Source organism: Zingiber officinale, chromosome 3A (genome assembly GCF_018446385.1).
Source record: "Zingiber officinale cultivar Zhangliang chromosome 3A, Zo_v1.1, whole genome shotgun sequence".
Lineage (NCBI taxonomy): Eukaryota > Viridiplantae > Streptophyta > Magnoliopsida > Zingiberales > Zingiberaceae > Zingiber > Zingiber officinale.
The window spans coordinates 102,322,859-102,340,056 of record NC_055990.1 but is presented as its reverse complement, the minus strand read 5'-3'; the positions used below and the strand labels follow the sequence as shown (position 1 = coordinate 102,340,056).

The 17,198-nt window shown below is 37.9% G+C and overlaps 2 protein-coding genes across 4 annotated transcripts; both read right to left on the bottom strand.

The window, feature by feature from the left end:
- Positions 1–3,295: 3,295 nt before the first annotated feature.
- On the bottom strand, positions 3,296–5,495 carry LOC122052194. Of its 2 annotated transcripts, none has more exons than XR_006131937.1 (6): positions 5,221–5,495; positions 4,933–5,129; positions 4,645–4,741; positions 3,772–3,929; positions 3,629–3,690; positions 3,296–3,549 (listed from the first exon to the last, which is right to left on the bottom strand). XR_006131937.1 is itself a non-coding variant. In XM_042613603.1 (6 exons), the coding sequence occupies exons 2-6, from the start codon at positions 5,056–5,058 to the stop codon at positions 3,533–3,535; spliced, it is 465 nt and encodes a 154-aa protein (XP_042469537.1). In that variant the 5' UTR covers positions 5,059–5,129; positions 5,221–5,495; the 3' UTR covers positions 3,296–3,532. The 2 variants fall into 2 exon arrangements, 1 of the variants encoding a protein (XP_042469537.1); XM_042613603.1 differs by having other exon boundaries at positions 3,629–3,695.
- Positions 5,496–9,732: 4,237 nt separating this feature from the next.
- Positions 9,733–16,856, bottom strand: LOC122052192 (protein DA1-related 2-like). 2 transcript variants are annotated; one of them, XM_042613601.1, is made up of 12 exons: positions 16,469–16,856; positions 13,668–13,816; positions 13,427–13,508; positions 13,164–13,257; positions 12,949–13,069; positions 12,729–12,812; positions 11,867–11,986; positions 11,507–11,719; positions 11,365–11,427; positions 11,178–11,293; positions 10,840–10,898; positions 9,733–10,336 (listed from the first exon to the last, which is right to left on the bottom strand). In XM_042613601.1, exons 1-12 carry the CDS (start codon positions 16,515–16,517, stop codon positions 10,014–10,016), a joined length of 1,473 nt encoding a protein of 490 aa, XP_042469535.1. In that variant the 5' UTR covers positions 16,518–16,856; the 3' UTR covers positions 9,733–10,013. The 2 variants fall into 2 exon arrangements, with proteins under 2 accessions (XP_042469535.1, XP_042469534.1); XM_042613600.1 differs by having other exon boundaries at positions 13,164–13,263; positions 16,469–16,855.
- Positions 16,857–17,198: the final 342 nt, after the last annotated feature.

The following is a 17,198-nucleotide window of genomic DNA, read 5'->3' as shown; positions in this document are numbered from 1 at the left end:
CCAAGCGGCTGGCTGTACACTGGAAGGTTCGGTCTCGCCCGCCATTTTAGTGTGGGTAGTCTGAACTGCGGACTCCCCACCAGCAGTTTGAGCTCCTTCGCTCTCACCCTCATGCGAGCCGACCGACGCGAGACCAAGTTATGCCATCTCCTCAGCCGCAGCTGCCTCGACCTTGGCAGCCTTAAGCTTCATCATGCCGAGCGCCACCGATTTCATCATGATGTCAGCTGCAAAAGAAAAAAGGAAGATCAATTAGACACAAAGAAAAAAGCAAAGGGAAATTTCTTACCAATGCTGCTCGGGAGACTCGTTTGGATCGGGCTCAACCCGAACATGTACATGACACCTTCTGGAAGCAACTTGTGGATATCGAATTTCAGGTCGGCGAGCATGTTGGCCGCATGAAGGTACTCCGACCGAGTCTTATACCTCTTCAGCTCGGGCGGAGGTGATAGGGCGATATGCCATGGAGTTCGGAAGGGGGCCAGCTCGGGGAGTCGCAAGAAAAAAAAATAATCCTTCCAATGCTTATTGGAAGTAGACATTTTATCGAAAAAGACCAAGCCGATCCGAGACTGAAAAAGGAAGGTGCCCAGCTCGGACTGTTTCGGATAATAAAAGTAATGGAAGATCTGAGGCCTTAGGGGGATATTGTGCAGTCGGAACAACACTACTACGCCACACAACAGATGAAAAGAGTTAGGGACGAGCTGGGCGAGCGGAACTTGAAAATAATTACTGACTTCGGTTATAAACGGATGGATGAGAAACCGGAAACCAGCCACGAACTGGTCTCGGAAGAAACAAATAGTGTCGGGCGGTGGGTTGTTTGTCCGATCGGACGGTCCAGCCAGAATAATTTCGTGGTCAGACGGAATGTCGAAGGTGTGGATAAGGTTCGCCACGTCGTCCGCATCAACATGGTCTCCATGGTGGTATACCATAGACCAGGGGCAGGGTCGATCGGCTGGGAGGAACTAGCCATGATCGGAAAGCAAAGAAGCCAAAGGTTCGCTAAAACGATCGTCGGAAAAACCAGAGAGCAAGGTCGACAGAAGAAAGTTCACCGAGCAAAATGGCATAACGCCGGAAAACACTAAAGGGCGAGAACAGAGGGCGAAGGAACAAGAGGGAGCTTATAGAAAGGGGAATCACCGCTGAGGAGAGACGCTAAGGGTCGCCGGAGCAATGAGGGAGCAGGATCGCCGGAGCACGGTGTGCGGGCAAAGTCACCATAGCGCAGGAAGGAGGTAGCAGCGAAGTCGGCGTCGCGACTTTATAAAGATCGGGTTCGGTCAAATGGGGTCGTTTGACCTAGGTCACGGAAATCGTCGCATGCATCCAACCGTTGAATTTGAACTGTCGCACATCACATCACCTCTGACACATCGGTTGCATGGTGACAGCGGCATTGCCACGTGGCATTCACCTACAGGGGCGCATTTAATGAGCCCCATTACCAATCGTGCCCGCGTGCTCAGCCTTAATGGCGAGGATTTGCATGAATTCCGAGGAGATTCAGATGATGTCAGCTTGGACCGCCCTCGGACCGGGACGCCGGCGTATGCCTCGCCGTTCGGCGTAAGAGAGCATTGTCTGGGATGGTCGCCGCCTTCGGATGAGCTGATCAGAGCTTCTTCAACATCATGGCTGATCGGTCGGTGGGGCACTAGACTAATTGTCCAGTCAGTCGGACTTTCAACCTCCTTCGATTAGACTTAAGGGGGAGGCACGTGATCCAGTGGTAAGATGGGGCCCCCGTCCTATAGAAAGTCCTGAGCCACGCGGGAGGTCAAAGTCAACGATCAACGTCGTGAGTATCCGGCCGAGCGGACGGTCTGCCTCAAGCATGGCTCAAGCGTGTGCGTCCGATTCTGCATTACAACTCGGCTTGATGTCGAGCTTCCGACTCTCAGAAGACTCAAGCATGACTCTAGCAGTGAGGAAGGAGGGCTGAGCGACCCCCTCGCTTGGTCGAACGGGGGACGCAGCCTTGGCCTGGCATATATGGTTTCTTCGCTGGGCAAGACGGAGCCGGGACAATGGGATGATTGGCCGAGCGGACCTCCCGCTCGGCCCGACCATGGTGTCGCCCGAAAGGCACTAGCCGAATGGTTCCTCTGCTCAGCCCGGTGAAGGACAAAGGAAGCAGCTGACAATATCTTCTTAGGGACCAGTGTCGGCGACAGGTGGTATGGTCGGTGGCATGGTCAGATAGAGAATCGTACGGTGGAAGCTTCCACTGTCATGTCAGGGATATGCTCGTACTATTAAGCTATGGCGACAGACACACTTTTCTGACACGTCTATTCCAGGTATGCTTTGAGGAGCGTGCACGCCTCGGGAAACATGCACGTGCCTCTAGGGAGCCCTATATAAGGACCCCCAGACTTCGACGGAGGTATGCTCACTTCTTTACTGTAGTTACAGTTTCACTTCCTCTTTGCTCTACTTCTTTCTGCCGAAAATCTTACTTGAGAGTCAGAGGGTCAGCGCCGGAGAACCCCCCCCCTCTCCTCTGGCTCGGCATTGTGTTTGCAGGTACACGACAGCGGGAGATCTACACCTTCGAAGTCTTCGACCAGTCAATAGAAGCGTCATATCTCCAGCGTCCATCGATTCAGCTCTCGGACATAATCATTTAATAAATTAGATAATAAAGGTCTTTTGATCTAGTGTAGGGTGCAAATGAATCGAGTCGGCTCACGAGTTTTTTGAGCCGGTTCAAAAAATATTTAATTTGTATTTGAATTGATCGAATTCAAGTTGAACTCAAACATGTTCAAATTTTTTTTCGAGCCAAAAGTATATTGAGCCTTAATATTTTATTAATATAAGTTAAATATATATTAAATAAATAAATTTCGAACATTTCGAATACCTATTTTTGAACAATAATTAGAATAACTCGCGAACATATTTGAATCTTTCGAGCCAAACTCAAACCCGAGCCCTAATTTGAACCGAACTCGAATAAAAAATTTTAAATTTTTCGAAGTTCGAATCGAGTTCGAACTCGAATATACCTATTTCAAGCCAAATTCAAATCTTAAAATTTTCTACATATTCAACTTGATTCGATTTATTTACTCTCCTAATCTAGTGCCTTGTTCTTTATGCAATTTTCATATTAGTCTACTATTTTCTATCATACATATAGTCCCTTCATCAGTCACTCTGTTCAACTGATGTCTGCTAGCAGTATGAAAACAATGAGTAGGTTTCGATATATATATATATATATATATATAAAAGCTCCCGCCTACTACCTCAATCTAATAGGGAAGACATGTGCTGAAATAAAAACACCTATAAAATTCACATACATTATCACAAGTATTACAAAGGCAAACCACAACCTCATTTTAATGAGTTGGAGGTGAAGGTCCAAGTGGATGAACCACCCCAAGTTCATCTATAGTTCTACCAAACTAGCAAAAGACTGATCTTTTACTACAAAAGCCAAAGTCAACTACGTTCCACACACTCCATGCTTACGGAATCAGTATACCTTCTCTGTAGCTTGTGATTCTTAGTAGTAAAGAGAACCTGAAAGAGTTAAGGGAAAACAAAATCGTTATCTTCACTTTCAGAGAAAGATTAAGCTCACTTTAGGGCACTAGCATACCTTGCCACCATTCACCTCTGTCAGCAGCGCGTGTGTTATTCGAGTCAACTCCTTCATGCACTCTAAACTGGTGGAATATTATTGAATCATAAGAATCTTGAATCTTGGATTTCGAAGTAGAGAAAAAGACATTGTGAGCATACTTTTTCTGGAGTTATTGATGTTTGAGAGGAAGACGAACTCGTGTAGAAATCTCTGGCGCCATAATTCACGGATAGTAAATAGGGCAGCTCCATGTATTCATTGGCGTAGACTGGTTTCGCATCTTTGCAATGCATGCTTTGAGCTTTAGTTGGACTATCTGAAAAAGTTCACATTTGTATCAGGTTTTCTGAATTATGATTGTTCATTCTGTGGAGATACAGAAGTTAACACCAGAAGAAAAGTTTCAAACTGAAAATTCACATTTATATTATGGTTTCTCTGAATTTTAGTAACATCCAGTAGGAAATTACTAAATATAAAGTTAGCCAAACAGAAGTGCTTTTCACCCTTGCACAGAACAACATTATAAACTAATAAGCAAGTATTTGCTTAGTTGTAGATGATTAATCATATGGAAATGCCAAGATCTGAATTAATTGAACTATTTTTCTAAAATATCATCCAGAAGGAAATTACCAAGCTGTGTAGATATAGTGTTAGCCAAACAGAAATGCTTTTCGCCCTCGAGCAGAACAAGATTATAATCTAAGAGCAAGGATTTGCTTAGAAGTACCAAGTTTTGAATTAATTGAATATTTTTCTAGAAAAGGGGGAGAATTCAAGGGTATACAAGAGGATCCCCTTGAACTACAAGGAATTGATCTAACTTGTTTAGATGACAAAAACAAGGTTTACATGCATTATTCACTGATGCAGCTTATCATTGAAAGGAGCACCAGTGATTCTTTAGAGAACAAGCTCAAATTTACAGTATCAGTAATGTTTTGAATCTTTTTTCTATGTGCTTTTCATGCGAGGGACAAGTAGAGGGGATTCAAGCAGAGCATATTAGTAGGAGTATAGTCAAGAACCTGTAGTTGCGATCTGAGCAATTGCAATGCGACCTTCATTTCTCTGTTTGTTCAAAGTCCAGCACAAATCTGAATGTGATAAATGCTTCGCGATCACCTGAGATAGCAGCAGCACAAATCCATCCCCGCATTAATCAAATCACCAAAAAGCAACAAAGATCCATCTTTTCATATCATTAACGAAGTAAACTGGCACCAGAAGCGCATCAATAATCTCCCCTAAAAATTCCCCTTTTTTAACGGAAGATAGGAGGAAGAATTGAATTTAGGGAAAAAGATGAACACTACCTGGGAAGCCGGAGGGAAGACGGTACTAAAATAGCCAGGCGAAGCCGCCGAGGTCCTGGTCGCGGGATTCGAAATCTCATCCGCGATCGCCGGAAAACGAGGAGGCTTGCTGTTCTTCCCCTCCATCCCCCCAAACTCTCTTTGTTTGCTCTCGCCGAATCCTCGATCCAACCGATCACCGACAGCTGATGTGGGTTCTGGATGAGGACAATGGCGAAGGAAAGGGGAAATTAAATAAGCGAATAGAATGGGCGGGGGAGGGACACGTGAAAGGCAGAGAGGACTTACAAGGCGGCGACTAGTATTCGGCCCCTTCGCTGCTGCTGTGTCGTCTCCTCCTCTCCTCTTCGTCCTCCTCCTTCACAAGTGTCGCCATTGAAACGTATCTCGCTTTCTCTCTCTTGCCTCCTTCAAAAAGCTTCCCAAGATCGAGTCTTCGGATGTTGATGGAGCCCGGAAGAGTTAAATTCTCCAGAATTCTGGTCGAATTTAGAATTTCTTCTCGCCTTCTTCCTACGTTCTTCCCTCTTTCCTCGAATCCCAAATCCCTGGATCTCTTTCTCTCTCTTCCCTAATATATTGCAGTTTAAATTAATTAGAGGATATTTCAATTTACCTTCTAAAAGTATTAATCGTTTTTCTTCACTTCTCATAATTTATAAAATATCATATTTACCCCTGGATTTTAAAGTTCATTTATATTTTTTCAATTTTTAAAAGCAATAATTCTAATTTTTCAGTTATGAGAACTTTTATATTCTTGCAGGAGTGAAATTTTAAGAACTCGGAGGGCGAGTTGGTATTTTGCAAACTACGGTTGGGCAAACTGAAACTGTTCAAGTTTCGTTCGCTAATCGCCAGCTCCGCCGGGTGATGCCGACAGCGGTGGGCCCCACCATATCCGTCGAAGCGGGTCCCGCAGCTCCAAGTCCGCATGCGGATAAAAACCGCCACAACTTCCTCGATTCCTGACAATGGTGGCGTATGGCCCACATGAATTCACTACAGGGCCCTGCCAAAATTACCCGTTACCTATACCCGGAATCCTTCTCCGTTGATCTATCTGCTAACGGCGATCCTTGATCGATCAGGAGGAAACGTATGGTTAGCATTATTATTCAAAATCGATCACAAAAGAAATTGGACTTTGGTGTAATAAATATTCTTACAATTAATTAAATTAAAATAACAAGTTTTGTCGACTTTTGGTTTTATTTTTTTTTTCTAAAAAGATACTAATTTTTATTCTAATTTAGTGAAATAAATATTACTATAAAGATGATTCCTTATCTATTACAAGTAATATTCTTAAAAATAAATTATTTATATTTTTACTCTTCTCTTATTTTGAATGCCCCTTTTACTCCCAGCGTGGATAAAGAAATAAATTTTAAAAAAGATCAGTGAAAATGATAAAAATGAAAAAGAAAATCTTCTTAGTCATTCAAATAAATCCGCGTGCTAGTGGTCGATCATGAGCACTACCTCGAGACCTAACCCCGTGAGATCATGATCGTGTCCAATGAATAATTGAGTTGGTATTCAAATGATAGATTATCATATAAAAATATAAATTTAGTATTCAGAGGAGCAATCTCTTCCATCTAAAAAAAATACTTCGTCATCAAAATTTATCTACCTTTCTAGTTTCTTGGACGAAGATGAAGAGGCATATGAAATGACCACATTATCGGTTGTCATGATCATGATCATGATCCTGATTACAAATTCATCATCCAGTCTTGATGGTTAATGGGATCATCAGAAGCACAAAAATGAAAAAGAAAAAGAATTATTCTATCTATTTTTTAATAAAAAGAAACTAAAATGAATTTATAAAATAAATTTAAAATACATCAATGTATTATTTTTTTAATAAATAAAAGAAAGTATCTCAACTTAAAAATATAGAATATAAGTTTTTCATGGATAATTATTGTATAATTTTATTTTCTATGAAATAAATAAGTTAACTAGAAAAAGAGTTTGGATTAGGAAGAGAACAAGATAAGGGTCTCAATGAATGAAGCCAAATAAGATGAACATTAAAGTATAGATGGCATATATCCATACACTTGTGGGATACCACAAGGTCATTATCCTTATCTAACTCGATGACTATGACTAGTCACCTTCTTGTCTAGTCAACCTTGTGGTGCATTAACCCTAAAAGACAAAAAAATATTGTTGTGTTCTACCTAAAACAGGATAAGGAGGATATAAATGTGTGTGCCCTGCATGAGGAATCAATGATGCACCCTACAAGAGCAAGGAAGAGGACACTTGTGTAAAATTAAAGCTCATGAACCAAAAGTCAAATCATCCAATTGAATGAATGAATGATGCTCAAGGGCTTTGGTGTGATCATAAATAATAAAAGTTAGGAGAAATGGTGCAATCTTAGGGTATCTTTTTAGTTTTCTAGAAATTTGGATCGAATCTTAATCTTGATGAATTAATGAAAAAAGTTTTTTTTAATGGACGGTTGACGTAAAAATATTAAGTTGATTAATCGTTCATTGCGAGTGCTTCTCAGTTTATCTTAATGGCCATTAGGAAATTTTCGTAGAATCAAATCGATCACCCCGAAATTAGTCACCATAAACTCGATATATGGTGTCAACTAAAAAAATTTAATAAATGGTGTGATGGATTTCTTAGTCAATAAGGATTTGAATCTCACTCAAGACACATTACATACGAGGAGTTCAAATTATTTATGATGTTGTCTCATCTATCGTGATTCATCTATATTTCTTGATTTATTTGATAATCGATAAAAAAATTTCATAGGTTCAAATCAGTCATTTACAGAATTAGTCAGATTATACCAAGATAAAAAATAATAAATAAAACTTTAATCTAATTGAAGTTAAAAACATTTAAGTTGGATAAAAAACAATGAGAAGAGTGTTCTGAATTATATAAATCGTCAAGAAGTAGTTCTTTTTTTTAAAAAATAAATTAAAAGGACACCCTAATGAAATCTTTTATATTAAGAATATCATTTATTCCGGTATTGTTACAGTAAATAACTACCGAATAACTATAAATTCTAAATTTTAAAATTTAAATATTAAATATTATTATATCAAAATATTTTTTACTAACTTAATTAAAAAAAATTTTAAACTTCATCAAAATTAATTTAAATCAATCAAAATCATTTTAAAATCTATATTAAGTAGCTACTATAATGCTACAATAATTTTATATTAGGTCTTATACATTATAATAGTTATATAGCAACTTTTATATATTGTAGTAGTTACGACTAACTATTATAATAATGTCAAAAATAATGAATAATGTGTAATACTCGGTAACAATTACAATGCTGAAATAAGAAATATTTTCTGATTAAAATATCTATGGAGTGTCCTTTTGATTTTGATTTTGATTTTTATTTTTTTAAAAGATACATCTTTAGGATGATTTACACCATTTAAGAGGTCATTTTGATTTTTATCCATTTAAATTTATTTATTTATAACATAATCTCAATTTCTATTAAAAGGGTCTTTTATAAAAGGCCCCTTGGTTGGAATCGCATTGGTGACCTCATCTTTTGCTTTGTCTTTTGATGTGTTTGATGGATAGAGGTGCCAATTGCAGTTGAAGAATTAGAATTAACTTTTTTTTTGTGACAAAGTTGTGGTGTAGTATAGAGTTGACATTCACAAACTTATTCACCAACTTATCTACTTAAAAGTTTCAAAAAAAAAAAAAAAAACAAGATGAATATTTTCTTTTGCTCTTTTAAAGTTTAATGAATCCGTTAGGACCATTGACATTGTTAGAGGGGGTGAATAATGATTTATTTCATTTGTTGTGTGCTTGTCTGTAACTTGTTAGCATAACAGAAAATTTATGAAACAAACATAAGTATATAACATTTAATTTTATGTGATTTGGAACTCTCTATCTCGATTTCTATTTCACGGCTTAGAATCCTAATGATAATACCACTATTCTTTCTCATAATTACAAGATATCTCCGAGAGGTAGAAAAATATCTTACAATAATCTATTTGTGCTAGCACTATATGCAGGAGACATATTCCAATTGTATGTTGGATAGATGTGTCAATTGTAGTTAAAGAATTTGAATTAACTTTACTTGCAAGAAAGTTGTGGAGTATTATAGAGTTGACTCATCAACTTGGTGGAATTCAACTATATCTATTCAGTATATTCACCAACATACTGACTCATCTACTTAAAAGATTCAAGAAAGAAACAAGATGAACATTCTCTTTTGCTTTTGAAAGTCTAATGAATATGTTAGGACCAGGACCGTTGATGTCGCTATAGCGAGTGAATAATTGATTCACTTCATTTATTGCATGCTCGTCTGAAACTTGTTAATGTAGCGGAAAATATACGAAACAAACATAAAATAAAGCACAAGTACACAGCACCTTGATTTTATATGATTTGAAATCCTCGCGACCTAAAGTCCTTGCGATAGTATCATTATTCTTTCTCCTTGTCAGACAGCTTCCGGAGATGAAATAATTAACCTCTTGCGATAACCTATTATTACAAGCACTACATGCAAGAATACAATAATCACTCGTCGAGTACCCTTAAGAATACACTCATCGAGTACTTTGTTTATTGTGTAAGTATCACACTGTGTGCAAGCCTCAATGTCTATTGCATTTAGTTCTACTGTTTAGGGTTCAGGATGAAGGGTTTAGGGAAAGTAAGGGTTTAGGGAAAGTAAGTATTCATCCTCAAAGTCCAATGATGATTGCGAGAGCCACAAAAGTAGCATTCATTGTCTAAGCTCAATCATGGCAATCAGAGTGAATTGGAGTAGAAAAGCTCACAAATTGAGTTGATAATTGTGCTTTAGCTTTACATGTTTCTCAAAGTCTTTACATGTTGCTAATGGTGATTTAGCATCTTGTAATCCAAACTGCACAACTTTGTTGCACATTATTTCTTCAATTCCGTCGATACAGCAGCTTATTTTGTTAGACACCAAAGCAATATCATGCTTTTGGCTCTCCGGGCTTGTGTGCCAAAGCATTCCATAAGCGGATCGCAGCAATCTCTCCTTGGACATAGTATTTTCACTCAGGGAATCTTCCGGTGTAGCGAATATGATCGAGTGTTCGGCGAAGCCCGTACTTAGTAACAGCCACATTGGCAGCTCTAAAGCCCCCTCCATAGGCACTGGAGGTGTCATGCGCGATTTGGTGCATGAAGAACCGACCAAGATTTTTCTCCATTTCAGACTTTGCTCCTTTCTTCGATGGTTGCATCGAAGAGGACGAGGACGATGAAGCGTAGCTGGATGTAGATGGCATGCTTGGCATAATCTCCGATTCGAGCCACATATGGGAGAGAACCTGACAGATGCCTTCTTCCACCACAGGGCTTAAGTTACGATATCCTGATAAAAAAAAGGAATTAGAAGAAATCAACACCAAGCAAAATCGAAAGGGACAATCAGACAGAACAGTGAATGAGGGAGGAGGAAACCAAATAGAGTTGTTGAGTTGAATCTCGTAGAAAATGAACAATATAGAAGTGAAACAATTAGTCCAAAAACAAACACTGAATTACAAGACATATATTAAAACAAGGTGGCAAAAAGCGGATACGCTCACCCCCAGCGCCCCTGCCAACCTGTCCCAGGGCCAACACGACATTTATTAAAACAAGAACACTGATATAGAGGTTTAAAATAATATGAAGACAGCAAGGCCTTCCATGCTTCATTACGCTAGATCTCACTAACGTTGATAAAAGGTTGAGGAGATCACGAAATTAGAAACCATAAATCAATCTTCAGTTATCCTACTCCCATCAGAAGGAACATTGAAAATGCTAAAATTATCGATCATTTGGCATCGAACACTGAATAATTGCAATCTGAAGATTAAAAAAATATACCTTTAAGACGTAACCAACCGTGCATTAATTCATGAGCAAGGATGGAACCTGTTAAGAGTCTGCATTTAGAATTACAAGGATAAAGAATATCAGCATATTTGAAAAGTTTTGCCAAATTAAATGAATAATGCAACTAACTGAACTTTTATATTCAACTCAAATTTCGCAAATTTCTGTTCTCTATTGCACGAGGATGTGATAGTTAATTGACATGCACATTCAAAGGGTAAGGAAACAAATATCTCAGCATATAAGCAAACTATTATGATAGAAACACATAAGAAATAGAAAACAAGTACTTGCATAATCAAAGCAAATGGTACTGGGATCAGGCTGACCTAGGAAGGCCATATAGAACGAGAATTGCAGTGACTTCACATTTCCGTGTCAACTTTTGTGGGTAAGTCTGCATGTCCTTAACTTTGTTTCCCCCAATTTTTGGTCTTTTGAGTATCTGTATTAGGTAATAGTAAGGCTTAGACTTCGATATAATCTAGTTACTTAAAAGGGAAGGAGATCACTTACACTGCTAACAGTCTGCTCCTCTGAAAGACATAAGCCTCTTGTTTCAGGCATGTGATGATGACCCTATTAAAAGAAGAGATCGGCAAACTATCAAAAACTCCAAGATATGGAAGCAAAGTCAAAGCATCTAAAGGAAGCATACCTCTTTCTCCCCTTCTATGGCTTCATTGAGTGCCTGCCTTTCGACCAAAAGCATTGGAATTTGTTGATCTATCCTCATGTTCATTCCTTCATAATAATCTCTGATTGAGTGGTAGAGAGGTTGGCAATCACCAGTGTCCATGATAGCAGAATCAAGACATTCCAAGCACAAGCTACGGCCTTCACCCAGAGAGATGTATCTCGTACTTCGTGACTTCAGTATACAAACAAGGATATTTAAAATATTAGAAATGAAGGATCAAGGATGTTTTAGATCTCAACAAGCAATTCTTCTGTTCTCGACATCAATTTTCATGTGAAACACAAGGAAATTTGAACAATAAATAAATGTCTTCCATACCTCCATTCTCTCGCAACTACAACATCGAGGTGTGCGGTCATGTTCATGGGTAGGACAATACTTTTGACCCCAAAAGGGGTGAGCTCTATACTCAATTAAACCAGCCCTATTTACTGGGATCTATGGGGAAAGAATACACAAAATCAATTTTCACTAAAGAATAGCATGTTTTAGATCAATTTCTGTATAAAAATAAGGAAATTCTTAAGCAAAAGGAATGCTAATTGGCGAAAGTGACCTTATGCCATTGGCTAATGCAACTTTTTAGCAAACATATTATGTGTTAGATTAGCTGCTGCAGATTCTCAGCAACATATTACCAATGATAGAAGTAAAACTGTAAAAGTATCACTCAGAAGTCCATATTAATTTAAGGATTCTGACAACAAAAAATGTTTGTAGCTGACTATAATTGGACTATAACTTGTTAATGCTGTTACCTAGAGAAATTCGAAATTGATGGTTTTCACAACAACAAACAGGTGATATCTAGTGGATCAATAGTCCCTTGTATAGGAGCAACAAATAGAAACTCAAATACCAATAGTAGAAGTACTAACTAAAAGCATAAGTTGATTCTGAAGAAAAATAATGTATCTATGGATTATTGGTATTAAAACCAAGTTAATCTTGTTATTTATAGAAAACTAATAATGGTTTATCAGTGGAGGAACAGTTCCTTGTATAGCATACGTTGGAGCAAAATATATCACCTAAGCTGACAATTAATGCTTGTACTTGGAGAAAGAAAGCTTGATCGTCATAATCCAAATTGAAATATTCTACACTCTCGTAGAGACAGATTTTAGCAAAGATTTATACATAATGATAAATAACAAGATATAGGAGAGAAAGCTCTTACAAATTCATGGCAGACGTCACATTTGGGGTGATGCAACTCCTTATAGCACGACTTGTGGTATGGATTAATTCCGGACAATGAAAACTAAAAGAAACACCATGTTTGAGATCAGCTTCACACAACATTTACTTGGAAGATGTATGGGTCTTATATATAGTGTTGACAATTCCTACACAAATGGAGAATGTTTTTTTTATACTAAAGAATAAACTTGAAATACCTCACTCTCACATATTAGCTGATGACAAGCACAACATCTAAAACATTGTGGATGCCAAAAGGTTTCCATGCAACTTAAGTATTGTCCATAGCCTATTTCACATTGACAGGCTCCACAAATTCTGCAAGACGCAATTTATTAGCATCGTGGATTAGTCATAAGCTGTCACAGAATACCATATTAACTTGACACTTCAAAGAATAACAGGATCAAACCTCTGTCCTCTTGGCAAAAACTTTACAGGTTGATATGAAGTCATGCTCAGGCTATCTTTGACCCTTGTGTCCACATTTTCATGACCCTTGTGTCCTGCAGCTATACAAATAGGTTCCTGTGTCAAACTTATCAAGTAATCTAACTCTAAAAACACAGACGGGGAAATTCAATAAACATTAATCTGAAGCCAAGGAGCTAATCACATAAATCAAATAAAATTTTGAACAACTTGATTTTTAAACCATCACCTAGTCAAACTTACCATTAGGTTTCTTGGCATCTTCTGCAAGAGAGAGTGCAATAGCACGATCCAAATCTTCATTTTCAGCTTTGGATTGATCATCCTGGTAAGAGCTTGTGCAAAAGAATTTGATGAAACCATATAGAAATAATGGGCATCTTATCAAATCAAAATAACTATTTCTAAAATTTGATAAACCGTGTATATGGAGATATATTAGAAATTGGGTTAACAAGAAATTTGGAAACCATGTAATATTTACCACTGGTTTAACTGGTCTATGCAACAAGTTCTCTCCCCCCATTACATGTGGGTGGCGCCCATTTGATACTCTGAAACCTGAACCTTTGAAAAGCTTGGAGAGCCACCTCATGAAGCAAGACCTTCTCTCGGCACATGGAGTTGTATGTCCTGATAGGCGATAACATTTGAAATGATATGTATGGTCACCATGAAATTTGTGTCATACAAAGAAGATATTATAATTTGAAATTTGATAATACAACTTAAAAGGACATAAATATCCCAAATTGTATTCTTATAGAATAAAAAGTAATAAATTAGCATAATTTAATAAATTAACTCTATTAGTATCGAGTCTATATATAATTCTTTCATCATATGCTTGTGTCTATTTGGTGTACATCATTATATGACAGCTAATTGAGCTATTGAATCATGCTTTGAAGAACACCAGCTAGGATATAAATAAAACATTTTGCCTGTGCGGTCATGTTAGTCTTAATTTCAATTCTCTGCTGCATTCTTCAGCAGTACCATAACCAATCAACTTCAATAGAAGGCATTCTCAAGTTATTCCTCTCTAAAGCCAACGTAAAGCAATTATTTGTTCTTGTTATGGGCATGTGAATAGAACTAGGTCCACAGGTGATTGGGCTTCAGTTTGGGCTCAAAAGTTGGAGAAATGACCTTAATTCCACCTTAGAAGCCAACATGGCTGGATTGCAAGAAGAAGAGGTGGTTGGCAAGGGAGGCGAATGTTGGTGTCTTGTGGCTAGATGCACAAACTAGAAAGATAGTAAGATAGATAGAGAGGGAGAAGGAAAGGGAGAGGGAGAAAGAGTTAAAGAACATGACTTTGTTTAGTTCACATGATACCATTAGGGTGTTTTCACTCCTTTTAAAGAGTTTCTTTTCAACTTATTCAATTCACTTAAGATATGTCTGCTAATTAATTCTCCCTATTTTTGCTGACTCATAGATATATTTCTTTGTCAAGTTGGTGGCTATTGTTCCACTTAGATTTTTTCTTCCATGTGGTCCAATTACCTCTATTATCATTTTTAGCCTCTGCAAGATTATGCTTTCGTCAAGCACCAAGTTAGCAAACATTTGTTTTACTTCTACTTCATCTTCTTACAAGGCTTTTGTTGGCAACAGCCCTCCTAGAACTTAGAGTAGGTGATTCTTTAAGGGGCTTCGGTTCATGCTCATAGCTTTCATCGTTGTTGAGTGCCTTTCAACTTGTTGTTCGTGTGTTGTAAATTCTAGGCTCATGATATCAAAGTTCACAAAGACAAGATTAGGCATAGCAAGATATAAATTTTTGTTAGGGGAAGAATAAGAATATCAACTTTTATACCTTCTACTCCCTAGCAATAGGTGAACCCCTAAGAGAACCCTAATCCCTTGAAGTCATCCTCCATTAGTGATCACTACAATAAAATTAAGCTTCTCATCTCGGTCGAACATTAATTTGGTGACTAGTTGTTTGTTGATAAAGGTATGTGTGCTTTCTAAGTCAAAGGTGATTGAAATGGGGTGCGAGTGAATGGTGATTGGCACTTGCATTGATTGAGATTGAGAAACCCCTAGGTTGACAATTAGTGAATAGTAAAGATGATTTTCTAGGCTCCCATCTACTCAGTCTGACATGAAAAAAACGCTTGCACTTGTGGCTAGATGAATGGTTCATCACAGTAGAAATAAAGGCATCTTGCACATTGTTTAGCCATCTTAGTGATGGTCAACTGGTGACAAGAGAAAGAAAGAGAGAAACAAGGAGAGATAGTTAACAAGAAGATAACTTTTAGTGAGTTTCCATTATACGATTAATGGTATTTCTTTCTTTTATAGAGTTTCTTCATAATTTATTCAATTCAGTTATGATACTTTTGCTAACTGATTTTTGCTTTGTCAAGTTGGTTGCTCTCGGATTAATTCCTCTTTGATCTTTTATTCCATGTAGTCCAAGTACCTACCATAGCATTCTTCTTCTTGTTATCTAAAGTAAATTTTTGTAGCTGGTAATGGAGGAAAGTAACACCATCACATTACCATCAGGCTATGGCTGAAACTAATAAATGCAACAAATTATCCAAACCATACAAGCATTGTGTAATAAAATAGCTATATCCGAGCTACACTACATGAATAAAGCAATTCCATTGGTTCCAAGGATTATCAAGAAAAAGATCATAACTTGGCTCCCCTAATTTGATTACAAAAAGTAAAATTGCCATTAAAGATAAAAGATTGACGTCAAGATATCAATAATTTGGGCATCTCAAATGCTACATAGGTTTTTCATTCTTTCAGAGATAGTTATCCATGTTATTGCTCAAACCATCGTTCATTGACTCCAAAAAATACAATCAACTGCTAAAGCACTAAGAGGATAGCTTCCGCTTGGTAATCCTACAGGTTCTCACGACAGACAGGGAATGTGATGCTGCCACAATTCTCATATTAGACCAGAGGAATTAATGCTCATGTATCGGTTCCTAGTGACATTCACATCAAATAAAAAGGCTCACCAAGAGCCAAGCGCCCAGTGTGTCAAAATGACAACTACATCATATTTTGACGATAGGCAACATTCTAAAAAAGGGCACAATTTTGGACAGAATCTTACTGATCTCAAAATTTAATTACTTTGTCGAGCGGCAACATTCTAAAAAAAGGCGCAGTTTTGGACAGAAGTTTACTGCTAGTCGGGGGAAAAAAACTCTGTTGATTCACCTCGTCCAACCGGAAAACAGATTTAATTCAAACAAAACCAAGAAAACCATCCATGAAGAGTTCGAGAAACTAAAAGATTACCTTGAAACTGAGGCGGCCGGGAGAGATAGCTGGAGTTGGAGGAAGCCATCGGGGCGAGAAAGGGATGAGGAAAAGGGGCCTTTGGGGGCAGGGGGGAGCGAGAGAGAAAGTCGAGGATAGAAAAGGGAAGCGATGAGGAGGGAATAAAGCAGGGTGGGGGATGGCGCTGTAAAGGAAGCAAGGGATTGAGGTAGCGAAGAGGAGGGTGGCAGACCAACGATAAGGCATCTCCAAAAGCTTCCGCTCCTATATATAATACGCCGCGGAAAAGTGATTGTTTAAGGCGACGAGGGAGGGCGGTGGTGGTGGAATCGCCGAATCGGGGCGGCGGCGGCTGAGGAGGATGACGTGAGAAAGACGGGAGAGCGAGAGAGGGAAAAGGAGATTCTCTTCTTTACAAGAGAGACCAGACCATTTCTACTCTTTCTTTATAGTTTCAAACCGGACCGGACGGTTCAATATAATTTTAAATAAAATCGAATCGAATAAAAAGGAAAAAAAAAAGGAAATTTTATTTTTTATTTTAAAATTATAAAAAATATCTATTTTTTTACGGCATTGTAAATTATATATATATATGTAAAATTTATTATTATACATAAAACTTATTATATCAAAATACTGTTTATTAATTTGGTAAAAATTATTTAAATTTTATTAAAATCATTTTAATTTACTCAAAATTACTTTAAAATAGTTGTAGCCGCTAGTAGCTCAACTCTAAATGAAT

Excerpts from the sequence above, each read along its gene's own strand:
- LOC122052194 (XM_042613603.1), bottom strand. The coding sequence starts at position 5,058 with ATGGAGGGGAAGAACAGCAAGCCTCCTCGTTTTCCGGCGATCGCGGAT. Across the intron at positions 4,742-4,932 it reads TCTTCCCTCCGGCTTCCCAG|GTGATCGCGAAGCATTTATC; the intron begins GTAGTGTTCATC and ends CTGCTATCTCAG. Across the intron at positions 3,930-4,644 it reads TGCTCAGATCGCAACTACAG|ATAGTCCAACTAAAGCTCAA; the intron begins GTTCTTGACTAT and ends GAACTTTTTCAG.
- LOC122052192 (XM_042613600.1), bottom strand. The coding sequence starts at position 16,517 with ATGGCTTCCTCCAACTCCAGCTATCTCTCCCGGCCGCCTCAGTTTCAA. Across the intron at positions 12,813-12,948 it reads AGCTAATATGTGAGAGTGAG|TTTTCATTGTCCGGAATTAA; the intron begins GTATTTCAAGTT and ends TGTTTCTTTTAG. Across the intron at positions 11,294-11,364 it reads AGGAGCAGACTGTTAGCAGT|ATACTCAAAAGACCAAAAAT; the intron begins GTAAGTGATCTC and ends TACCTAATACAG.